This window comes from Penaeus japonicus, unplaced genomic scaffold (assembly GCF_977035675.1).
Source record: "Penaeus japonicus unplaced genomic scaffold, GWHDUDI00000001_assembly GWHDUDI00000004, whole genome shotgun sequence".
Taxonomy (NCBI): Eukaryota; Metazoa; Arthropoda; class Malacostraca; order Decapoda; family Penaeidae; genus Penaeus; species Penaeus japonicus.
The window spans coordinates 20,534,765-20,547,264 of NW_028234406.1; the positions used below are offsets into that span (position 1 = coordinate 20,534,765).

The 12,500-nt window shown below is 33.1% G+C and overlaps 3 protein-coding genes across 5 annotated transcripts in view; 2 read left to right on the top strand and 1 right to left on the bottom strand.

Annotated features, from left to right (window-relative positions):
• Window positions 1-2,803, top strand: part of LOC122255778 (selenoprotein M-like) — a 10,529-nt gene extending 7,726 nt beyond the window's left edge. Inside the window, exons 3-4 of the mRNA XM_086536244.1 lie at window positions 1,801-1,870; window positions 2,176-2,803. Of these exons, the coding sequence (XP_086392370.1) occupies window positions 1,801-1,870; window positions 2,176-2,325 (220 nt within the window). The 3' untranslated portion in view covers window positions 2,326-2,803. The remainder of the gene's footprint in view (window positions 1-1,800; window positions 1,871-2,175) is intronic.
• A 1,532-nt stretch (window positions 2,804-4,335) lies between these two features.
• Window positions 4,336-8,692, bottom strand: LOC122255775 (ribosome biogenesis protein BRX1 homolog). The gene is made up of 6 exons (XM_043020057.2): window positions 8,534-8,692; window positions 6,309-6,464; window positions 6,060-6,180; window positions 5,557-5,814; window positions 4,782-4,876; window positions 4,336-4,611 (listed from the first exon to the last, which is right to left on the bottom strand). Exons 1-6 carry the CDS (start codon window positions 8,657-8,659, stop codon window positions 4,468-4,470), a joined length of 900 nt encoding a protein of 299 aa, XP_042875991.2. The 5' UTR covers window positions 8,660-8,692; the 3' UTR covers window positions 4,336-4,467.
• Window positions 8,693-9,391: 699 nt separating this feature from the next.
• LOC122255779 (metallophosphoesterase MPPED2) overlaps window positions 9,392-12,500 on the top strand; it is a 9,570-nt gene continuing 6,461 nt past the window's right edge. For 2 of the 3 annotated variants that reach the window (XR_015190992.1, XR_015190993.1), the window contains exons 1-3: window positions 9,392-9,450; window positions 10,933-11,071; window positions 11,912-12,056. Coding sequence is in view for 1 of the 3 variants with exons in the window: in XM_086536245.1 (XP_086392371.1) it covers window positions 10,940-11,071; window positions 11,912-12,056 (277 nt within the window). In the remaining 2 variants the exon portion in view is untranslated. The other variant, XM_086536245.1, reaches the window with a different exon arrangement.

The window sequence follows — 12,500 nt, forward strand, 5'->3', positions numbered from 1 at the left end:
AATTCCTTGTCCGGCGACTCCGAAAACAACGCTGTAGCTTTCTATTGGCTGCTGTTGTGACGTCATACAACAGCTGTTTCGTCTCCCAAGGAAGGAAACAAATCTGAAAAATGCTCATTGTCTATAATTTAAGAATGACGCTTATTTTTCTTTTACGGAGGAAGAGTGCTGACGTAATAAATGACCGATGTCTTGTTCTTTATTTTATGTACTGATTTGTGAGAAAATATAATGTAGCAATCTGAGAAATGCCATAAAAATGATTTATCAGTCGCATATATATCGCAAGCAGGTGTGGAGATTACCATGTTCACTGGTAATGCTATATATTTATATCGGCTTTATAACGTCGGTGTAATATTACTAGATATGTTTGGAAATTTATTAGTAATTATAAAAGTTGGATGACGCGGGAGTAGCATATCTACATTATAAATATTTATCAAAAAATTTTTTTTTTGATTTGTTTTGAAAAGCAAATTAATCAGTCTTGTTTGTTGGTCCGGGGATGATGATTATTATATATATCTAATTCTAATGTTTTTTTTTCATAATATCGTCTCTAATTCTATACTGTGATAATTTATTACTACATGATGCTAAATATATTTGGTTCTTATTAATTGTGCATTTTGGCGCTTTCTAGACGTGTCATCTGTAAAAATTTAATTGCTTTTAGATCTGGGCAGAATTCTCATAAAATACGCAATGTTCTAGGGCACGTATTTATTCCAACACAAACCTTTTTTGTACGTTGCGAATGATATTACTAAGACAAACACAAGTACGTATAGTCATGTAGAACAAAATACAAACAGAATACCACTGTAGCATGTGTACAAAGATGAAGTGAAACCCTAATAAACACACACACTCCGACTTCACTTTCTAATGAACTTAGTCTGACAGTAAACATTTTGTTTTGGCATTCATTTTCAGTCGTGGCGGTGTGCTTTCATTCATTTTAGTCATTTTACGCGGTCACGTATTTGCGGAAACCATGTAACGAATGAACGAGGGAAGGATAAGGAAGGGAAGAGGAGTAAAGGAGGAGGACAGAGGTACTTGCACACCGTACATCTAGTATTCGGGCAAATACTGTTTCAAAAAGAACCCTTAAATAATCTGCAGGGTATAGACGTCAATATGCACCTGTAGTGTGACTAAATACCTGTAATCTTCTAAATTACTACGCTATATTATGCACGTGAATATAGTTGCACTTTTCTCTATCCCTTCTCTTCTCTAATGATATAAAGGTTAACAAAGTATGGCTAGAATACATCTCCCATATTATTACATTGATCAGAGCGAATATGATATCTTATTCACTATTCTATCATTGATTTCTTTTGTTTTTGACGTCTGGAACATGTGGTGGAACAAGAAAGACATCCACGAGGACATCCCACTTTTGTATCCACGAGGCGCTTTGTTTTTTGTTCCTTTTTTTACTGTAAGGTTTCAATATAGCATATTTCAGTACCATATGCATATTGCATAGGGTACAAGTCAAATGTATTGTGCATATATACAACAATAACTACATTTTGCATTTCCTTTTCAAAACTCAATGTAATCCAGCAGTTTCTATAAGAAATTCATTAAAGTTTGGAATATAGTCTGCGATTATCTATGTATATATGTCTGCGATTATATATATAATATATATATATATATATATATATATATATATATATATACATATATATATATATATATATATATATATATTACATTTTTTTTATTGCTGAAGATGGCCCTATCCATCCGTATTTTTTCCTTAATTTGATTTCTCAGCCATAATGCCAAATTCAAGCAAATAGCAGGTGCTTCTCCTGAACTGGTGCTTCTCAATCGATTTGATCAGGTCGGTGTCAGCCATCTTTTATCTTTTATGTATATCATAGGTTTTTATATATCCAGAAGTTATTAGTCTCTTTCATCAACACTGAATTAAGTTAATTGGATGATTGTTAAAAAAAATGTAATAAGAATTTGACCGGGGGGAAAGTGATCTTTCTTCCTCTGTCCACTTGTTAAATTTATGTACAATTATTTAGTTAAAGAAACGGGTTTGCTTGACCTTTGTGATTGATCAATCAAAAATTGTAACAAGATGGAAATTTAGGTAAAGAGAGTAAATTTAATCCATGAAAAAATTCTTCTTGAAAGGTTGTGGAGCGCCTTCCCCTGGATAAGTTGTCCCGCGAGGAGTGCAATAAACTCATGTTGAAGAAGGGCTTCTACAAGAAGAATTCTCCTGAAGAAGAAGTTCCTGAAGAATACCGTAACGGGCCTTATACAGAGAGGGAGGAACTCTAGATGAAACCTCGGATATGTGCAATAGAACATGTTCCCTTGGAAGCAACTTTGGTAATCGCTGCTCATTTTTCATCGTGGAAACACATCTGTAGAAATTTATTTTAGTGGAAGCATAATAGTTATTTTCATAGGTACGTCAGAGCAGATAGTATTTCAATTATATTTATAGAAATATTAACCTTATATAAGTAGAAAGTATCATACGAACTTCAATTTTGCTGTTTACCAATTTCGCTTCGAAACGGAACGTGGAAATATCGCACAAAAACCCGCCTGCCACAATTGTTACCAAGATAGAGAATCAAACTCTCGAGGGAAAGCACGATTTCCGATATGAAAAGGATCACAGAAAGGGTTTTACTCAAGTGGTCCTTGGAAGCTAAAGAACATCTGGCTATCCTTTGGGGTTTTGACACATGCATTCCGTTGATTTTTTTCATCTTTTTTTTGTAGTTGTTTTAATAAAATTTGATTTTAAGTAAGGTTCTTTTACTTTCCCCTTTTTTTAATATTTCTTATTGGCCGAAGTTGAAGGTAGGGAAAACGATATGAAACAAATTTTATATTAAAATGAATATATAGCACTATCAGATATTTAGATATACATTGTTTATAAAAACATCACCGGACAGGAGGTAATTCATATTTATTTGATAAAGTCTGCCGATTCGCCACGTGATTTTAAAAAGCTATACATTTGGTAATTGTATGGTCCTTTGTGCAAGTTTAAAGGAAAAAAAACTTCCAAAACTGGGAGCAAAGACCAGGGCTGTAATGTTACATTAGTTGAAATGACAAAGCTTCTTTGTTCGTGCATTCAAATTACGGACTCTTGACTGGGGAATATATTTGAAAATATGGGCTACATAGTTCTGCATAATCATTTATCGCTGCCGCGCCAGATATTTTTTTTTTTCAATACCAATCCAAGATTACTCGGATAATGCTATTAACAGAAAACAAAATAGAAATCTAGTAAATTTTGTAGGAAGTACTTATTGTTTCCCCAATTACAATTAGATAGTACGACTGATACTATATAAAAATAAACTATGCAGCAATCATTCGATAGTACTCGAGATTCTCTGAAATATCGTGCTTACACTTATCTAAAGACTGCAGCTGTTACGAGCTCAGACTTTGGGTCCCATTTTGCGTCATGTCCTCTGCCAGGAAAGTGTAGACGCACTCTTTTCAACTTCAAATTAGAAAGGATGGTCTCGATCGATTTCGTACTGCAGTGCATCACTGTACTTTGTGCCAAGTGTGTTTACTATGTAATTCATCACTTCTAAAGTTTATAAATTTAAATAAGACTTGTAGTAGTTAAAACTGTATACCACAAACGTTTATTATGCACTACCTCGAAACGAGAAAACTAGATTGGATGCGTTTCACTGATGTTACAGCAGTTATGCACGAGGCCCAATCCCAGATGCGCATTGTCTTGCTGCGACGCTGGGCGACAGGAAGTTAGTTTATTATCAATGGTTATAAAAAAAAGTCCAAGTTACAACTATCTTGATCATTATAGTGGTTCTGTAGATGTATATTAATATAATGAAATTGAGTACAGGAAACAAGACCGCTGGTTACAAGCAAATAGTAATATGTCTACCTTGCCAGTAAATCAGCTGGCTGGTTACCTCACGGGAACGTATTTATTTAAAAGTGAAAAGTAAGCTTATTGTTCAAAGTTATTGAAAATATTCAGATTTGCCAGTGTTGACTTTTTTTTTGTTGATTTTCTTCATATATTGCCTTCATTTACCAATAAAGAGCAGATATTTAAGAACTTATTCGGGGACAGTCAGTCCTTGTCATGTGGGACATACTAACCACTAAATAAATAACTTGGCATTAATAAAGAATCATAAAAGATGTATTTCTTGTACAACTGTTGGTCAAGGTAATCAGGTTTTCCAACAAAGTTTGGACAACTTGCCCTCCAAGAGCCTAAATCAGTTTCAAGGAATTTTATTTTTAAGGCAATGCATTATAAAAACTAAAATAGGTTAACAGGTTTATTTTCAACTTACATACTGAACATACATACAATCTTTCAGACCATTAACACAGCAAAATATATTGATATTTTTACCTAATCACTATCAATGCCTAAATGCAATATGCAACTGACATTTATTCATCATCTGAGTTGGTCTGGAATATTTCATTAGTTGGATCTCCCTTCATGCCAGCGGGCTCTCGCTCTGCCTTCCTATCTTTCAACTGCCGTTTTTGGATGTACTTTCCAATCATATTCTTCTTTTCCAAACTACGCATCTGAAATTTAAAATATATATTTAGCATATACTGCAATACTGAAAGGTAGGTATAAAAAAATAATACAATATAAAATCAAAAGGGAGTCATAAAATTCAATAAATTAAAATAACAGAAATGAAATGTTTTTGTGATTATTCCATACAAGTCTATATTAGAAGAGGTCTTACCAGGTTTGGACTTATATAATTGGGATTGTCCCAAAGTGTTTCTCCCCCAAAACTGCCTTCGAACACTTTTATTGGGTAAAGGACAAACCGTGGACCTAAAATAGAACATAAAATAAATAAATAAAATAATAGCAATGTATTTAAATCTAATTCAACATTCAAAAGACTGAATTCCTGCATCCAAATAAATGTTACAATCAGATATAAGTTATGAATCATATAAGGGTTATCATATGGGGCAAAATATTGTGCACTTTCTACAATTTATATGATGTTGGCTTCAAAAGGTTTTATCATTTTATAACAGTACTATATTATTTTAAAAAATATAAACAATGAAACAAATGAGAGTTACTGTGGACTATATACTTGGATGTGTGCTGTTATGAATAATTATATCATAATAAACAACAATATAAGATTAAATGGTTCATGAGGCACTTTTCAGTACATGCCACTAAAGAAATAATTTAGCATTAATAATAATAATAATAATAAAAAAAACGGAAAGATGCATTTCTTTTGACAGATTATACACAGGGTAATCTGTTAAAATTTGAAAATAGTACATGATAGCCTTGTAAACTGTAGAAAGTACACAACTTTTTCCTTGAGTGATAGCCCATTTAAGTTGTAACATCAATATATTACAAAATGAAATGAAATCTGTTTCCTGTGCTTATAAGGTTTACAATATTTTCCTTCTAATCAGACATATAAATTAAGAGCATAACGGTTATTTTGAACTTGAAACAGCCAAAAGCCCTACACTTACCAATCTCTGATAACTTTCCATCTGCCGCTAAAATCTCATAATTACGGAACCAAATTCTATCATCAACAATAGTAAAACTGTAGACGTGATCATGGAACGGCTGGCTCTTTGGATGGTAGTTTGGGATGCCAAATGTTTGGATGAACAACTCCTTCATCAAAGCCCAATGCGGCTCATTGAACTGCGGATCGAAACTTAGAAGGGGCCGAGCTCCTCTCAAACAGTTGCCAGTCATTTTTAGTTCTCCCATGGTGTGAACTGAAAGAAATAGAAAAGTAAGGTTAGTCTCAAAATTAACAAATACATACAAATATCACGAAATACATAGATATACGCCACAACACTTTTTGTTTTGTCAAAATTTAGGTATATGATGTCCATGGCATTTTTCAAAATTATCACTATTCATATAAAACTACTGTAGTCAATAGCACAATACCACATACATCATATAGAGAGTATCACAACAGAATTAGGAAAGAGAAAAGGAATTGAGTACTTACTGTTCAAGACCAAGAACTTGATGGACGGTCCATTAGGAACGTGTGAGATCCACATGTAAAAATCTTTTTTCTTTTTCATTTCAAAGTAAATACACTTATTACAATTCTTCATCTCAGCAATCTGGAAAAATAAAATCATGGCAAAACATTAATAGTTCTATTGGAATAAGCTACCAGAGCAGATATGACACTAAGACTTTTAATAATAAGCAAGTACAGAGTATATGTTTGTATGTACAAGAAATTTACCTCATTAATAATTCTCATATCGTCTCTTTTTTGCTTCTTCACTTCCTTTCTGGAGTGAGGCATGAGGGTCCGGAGGTTTTCCATTAGATGCCTTTCTCGATATCCTATACCTCTTGAGCCAAATACTAGAACACGCTGTTTGTTTGTCCATTTTTTCTGAAAAATAGAAGCCATCTCATGAGACAAATGTGACAGCAATGAGTTATGAATTAGTTTATTTATTTACCTCTAATATGAAGACTAGGCATCTGCAGGTAGAAGGTGACCATCTTGAACACTGCACTTGGGTGTTTTTTTTTTAGTCCTAATCACATATCCATAGTACAAGATGAAAAGGTTATGAAATCAAAAGGTAAATCAATTCTATGACATTTTTCTCAAATATCAGAGTTGTCATAATTTGAAGGTAAAATTTTAAAAATAAACCAACTTATTGTATTAAAATCATACACACAATGTTTATGGTTATAATAGGTAACAGTAGGTACTGTCTGTAATTGCTTCTGTTTATTTCATAATTTCAAAAACTTCCATATTTTCAATTTGTAACAACTATGTCATGGAAGCAAAATATCTTGAAAGTTATCAATAATATAAAATTCTATAAACTTTAACCTTGTGATACTTGTATGCGTGAAACTAAAATTGTATACTGCCTTGTATAGATTACTATTGAACAAGAATCATTAAAGTGATTGTCTGTGATATTGTAAAGTTTTTTGCTAAATCTACTGGTAAATGTTACTAACACACCTATGCATCTCTACTGGCTATTTTGTTTTTTTCTTGGCTCTCCAGAAAAGGCCATCAAAATGGATACTTTTCAGATTTTATGTCAGATGATTCAAGGTAAACAAACAAAATCAAACAAGCAATTTAATATCAAAATTACAACCAATCATACATAACCAGACAATTAAAACAGCCACTTTATCTCTCCCAAGATATGGGTACCAAGGTAGCCCAAGCATCTGAATCCACCCATAGTGATGCAAATTCAAGAAAACCATTTATAAAAGTTTGTCTCTACGAATACAGAGCTCTTGTGCATCTTCCTGCCTGGGCTGATCATAATATAAAATATCTTCTTTATCTATACTATTCATCAATTGATATGTCACTCATCAAAAGTGTCTTGGATTTCATGAACCTTTCAATGCCAAGTAAATGCCAAGTACTGTTTAGCTTGTACTGCATAGCAGGATAAATCCAAATTTTGACCAATAAAGTTTCAACTTCTATATTCTCATAATAAAGAACTGTAGCACTCTGGAGATTTGAAATCGAATGTGGAGCCAATCTTGTCTTTACCTTGAACAGAATATATGTACTGGAAATTAGTTTATCTTTGATTCTGATCACATCAAATATAGTAGTATACATAAAATACATTCAATATAATCATAAGAAAAAGAATTTCCGATCTGAAAGCCACAGCAGGTTAGTATTAAGGATTTAACTTCATGTTGGATTTTTTCTTGATGGAATCTAGTCTATAAGATAACAGTTGTACAAACAGAAAGGTGTGGTTCCACATAACACCTAGTTATAGATATTCAGACTACAAAGTATGTTCAGTACACCACCTATTTTCCCCAAAATTCTGTAATCATTACCGACAACTATGAACTCACATGGTGTCTAAAACTCAGGCTTCTGTTGCATTCTGTCTGCATTTTGATATATAAGAACTGTGAAAACTGATACTTGTTAAACATGAAAGGTATATTTGATGACCCACTATAGTTTAGATATCTTTACAACAACAACAATAACAACAAAAAATGCACCCTGGCAAAATTGACTCTGCTTGTGTACACCCGAAGTCTCACTGGAAACACCGACATAGTTCCTACAGACAAGAGAATAAGAGACATTTCTCATTGGCTTAGATAAACAAGCTTACAGAAACATTCGCCTACCGATATAGAACCCTGTACATATCTAAGAGATAACCATCTAAACCAAGTGGCGGCCACGCTAGCCAAACTACGTTCTCAAACCTGAACTACACAATGGAAATCTACTTTGATCTAAATATTTCAATTTGTAGTAAATCCATGGCCAATCTGGGTTTCATTAGTTCTCACAATGTTTTGAAGACGCCCCTCTATTGCATATTAAGATTCAACGAAATTGCCATAGGTAATCCTACGATACACCTTCCTCAGATGTGGAAACAAATTTGTACATCTTTTAAAGTTTAAATAACTACGATACTGAACCTTCAACTTCTTCTTCACTGGGACGTCTGAATCCCTGGTAAGTGCAGGAGTTGGGACCGTTGGGACCTCTGGAGTGTTAACTTCCTCCTCCTCGTCTTCCACCTTACGTGCTCGCTTCTTCGCCATGTTGTCTCGAGTGACCACGCTTGTTTGTTGTCGTTCTTGAAGCTCCGAAGCGGATGCCGGTCAGCGTGCTTTTAGGATAATGCGCTCTTTATGTTATTTGTGTATTGTCGATCTTTTAGTCATAATTATTTATGCAAAAATGTAGGAATTAGTGACATAGATTTGGAATTACCCGGAAAAACATATTGATGATTTTTACATGAAATATATGTGCATTTGTTATAGAATCAGTGGGTTAACACTGCATTTTTAAACGTGCTCTGATGTTATGCCGTAAATACAGCGAAAATTACAGATGAGCAGGAATGTTAATAAGTTTTTTCAAGAATTTCTATAATCCTAAAAAACATTTTAGACACGACCAAGAGCGTAAAATAACTAACCCTTTACCTCTCTCTTGATTTGTAATGAGCAGAACAATCAACGGACGCATAACGCACAACTTCTATGATTTTGTTTTGTCTTTTACTACTATTTTACCACTCACAAGATAAATAAGAGCCTCTATCAACCCAATTCATGAAGGATTAAGCTATGCGTGGGATTTTCCACGTCCTTGCTAACCATAATAACCACATTCATATATAACATGTATAGAGGATAGACACTTCCAAAAAATATTTGACTGGTAAATACACATACATGTAAATGAAAAATGAAATCACCTGATATACAAATACATATATATAGTGATATAACATGCTGTCGGATTCACGCCTGTAACCGGATTAGCTGTTAGCAGAACGCCCTCATAGCTCAGCTGGACGCACAACAAACGTCAAATATAAATAGTAAGAATTTGACGTAAATAAATAGTCAGATATAAAGTTGGTGAGGTTATTTCAGACTAGTAGGTAAATATCATTAGAAGAGAGTCGCCAAATAGTCTATAGTCGTGCAATATAAAGCTGAAAACGTGAGGGAATTATAAATGTGAGTGAAATGATATTATATGTCTTCATTTGGTATTTTTGTAATATTTATGGCTATAGTTATACATGTATCTCTTCTTACTTAATTTTATGATTAAGATGGTTAACAATTACTATTCTGATAACCTAAGGAAGCCGGGTTTCTGATACAATTATTACTTTTATTGTTCTCGCAATTTTTATGTAATATTTATCATGCGTGATTTTAGAACAAATCTTTATGATATTTACATGGAATTGGCCTCAGGTTATTGTCTGAAGATATATAATCTTTGATATCACTGCAAGTGCCCTGTTTGTTATGTTTTTTATATAGAAATAAAATTTTCTGATTGTTGATTTCTAATGTCTCTTTGTATCTGTGTTTATTTCCCTCAGAATAGTGTTTATATTATACTCATATTTGAAAAGTTTGTATGCATTTTGATTATAATTATCAATTCTAAGACAAGACCTGAGTTTATAAAAGAGAGTGTTTGTTATCATGCACATTTTGTGTGATGGGAAATATCTACTTCTTTGTTGACACACTTCCCCTGTTTAATGCTTTGTTAGACATTTGCCTTTGTTACCTTTTGTTTTGAAGCATACCATTGTTTATTCCTGAATGTACTTTTATAATTGTTAAGTTTTCAATGACTGTATTGACAGATTCTTTGTTTGTATATGACAAGTGCATACTTTACATTAACCTCTTTGAGTTGCTGTATCCTCTGTGCTCTTTAGTTTCAGTTTTGTGATGAACACTCATTTTACCAATTCACAGATAGATTAGTACATGGGAGGAAAGTATCTCTTGTTGAATGATCATTAAAAGTATGTGCATCTAAGATTATGTATGAGAGATTTTAGCATCTTAGGCCTATCCCTTTTGTGATGATTAATAGAATTGGTAAATATTTAGAAAAGGACTGCACAAAGATGATGACAAAATAATTGCCATACAATTACCATAAAGTGTTATTAGGCATAAAGAATAACCTGCAGAAAGTATTACCATAATTATGTATGAAATTCCTTGAATCTGTGCTTGTGCAGCTAAACACAGTAACACTGTGGCCTCCTCTCTGTACACCCCAGAAAAAGCTGACAAACCTTTACCATGTATATTATGGTAAGATAGAGCTTGTGGACCTCCCTTGTGATATATCATCAAATCTGGAACCAGTCCCAAGCTCTGCCTTGCTAAATATATGTTGAGCAAGTTTGTGGGCTTTTCCTGAGCACAAAGCATGGAGACCAATTAACAGATTCCTGTGGCCCTATTCTGACTTTTAAAGTTTTTTGTTTAGAAAAAGATATATACATAGGTCCAGGTATTTGCATTTTCCTCTTTTTCAGAGTCAGAATGTCAGGTGGGAAAGTGACAGTGCATCCAATAACAAACAACCCCACAGAAGCATGGGAGCAGATTCGACCATCGCAGCGCACCATCAAGCTCAATGTGAAAACCCCCACCACCCCTCCTGATGAGAGAATGGTATTGCATACGATTGGATGAATTGATAATAGCAATTGAGAGTCAGATACAGTATTAGGTGCTTAAGGTGGTTTTAATCAACAGTTTTTATTGTCAAAATTACTTCATGGCTATAACCCCTTGTTTATGGGTTATTATATTTTCTTAAAATGATTTTGATATATGTGATAAGATTATAGGATTGATTACTTATTTTAAGCTAGCAAAGGTTCTTTTATTTCTAATAGAATTAGTAAGTTTCATTTATTTGTATGTGTGAATGGTAGTAGTTTGTTTGTTACTGAAAGTATATAAATTAAAGATCTCTTTTAAGCTTGATCTTGGGAGAAGCACTTGTTGATCTGTAAGCTTGTAAATGTTACAAAGGTATTTCATTTTTTTCTTTGCAAATAAAAACAGTAAGTCAGTCACTGCAAAGCTGAAAGAGTACTTTTTATCAAGTTACATTTGGTGGGAAATTTTGCATTCATCCACTAGTCTTTATTAATCTTTGGTTTAGATATGTTGTGGATATATTATGGTTGTAGTCTATATATATTTTAAAAAGCTATGTTGTCAGTGATACAGTAAATTTTATGTATATATGTGAAGCAAATTCTCAATACTCATAGTCAATCATATGATGGATTTTAGTCTCATATGTTACATTTTATAGATTGAATAATTATATTTTACAGTTATATAGTCCTATCTTATTAATCAGAAATTCTTAGGCCAGTGCCATATTATCATCATGAAGTGATCTTCAAAACCATTTATTATTTTCCAGATTTTTTATGCTTTGAATAATAATCTCTCTAAAAGAATAAAAAAGTAATACCTGTTCTCCTAACTTTCCAGTTGCGTTTTGTGTGCATGAGTGACACACACAGTCTCACATCGCACATCCAGCTGGACATACCGGATGGTGATGTCTTCATTCATGCTGGAGATTTCACGAGATGTGGTAGTGCTGTTGAGGTCGAAGAATTTAATAACTGGATAGGTAATCTTGCCAGCAGAGGATCTTTTACTCACATATTTTTATGATCATTTGATATTCATTTACATTATGACCATATTTTATAATGAAATGGAAATGTCTAGCAATATTAACATGTGTTTATGATTTGTCTCGCATTTTTCTATGTAGTTGTTGAAGCAGAGAATATATGGTGAGAAAATTATTAATCTCTTCCCTAGATGTCTTCACTTTTATTTTATACATGTACAATTTTTTAGGTTATTACTTCCATGTATAATGTCAGTGATCAAAGTTATTTATTAGCAAACCATTAAGTCAACCCATGTGATATGAGGCAGAATAGTATAATTAAAGACCAAATTAGATGTTACTAGAAAAAATTTAACCATTTTGTATAACATACCTTCCTGACCCAGAGTCAAACCTCTACTGTCCCCAGGTATTATAGGATATGTAAATGGTAAA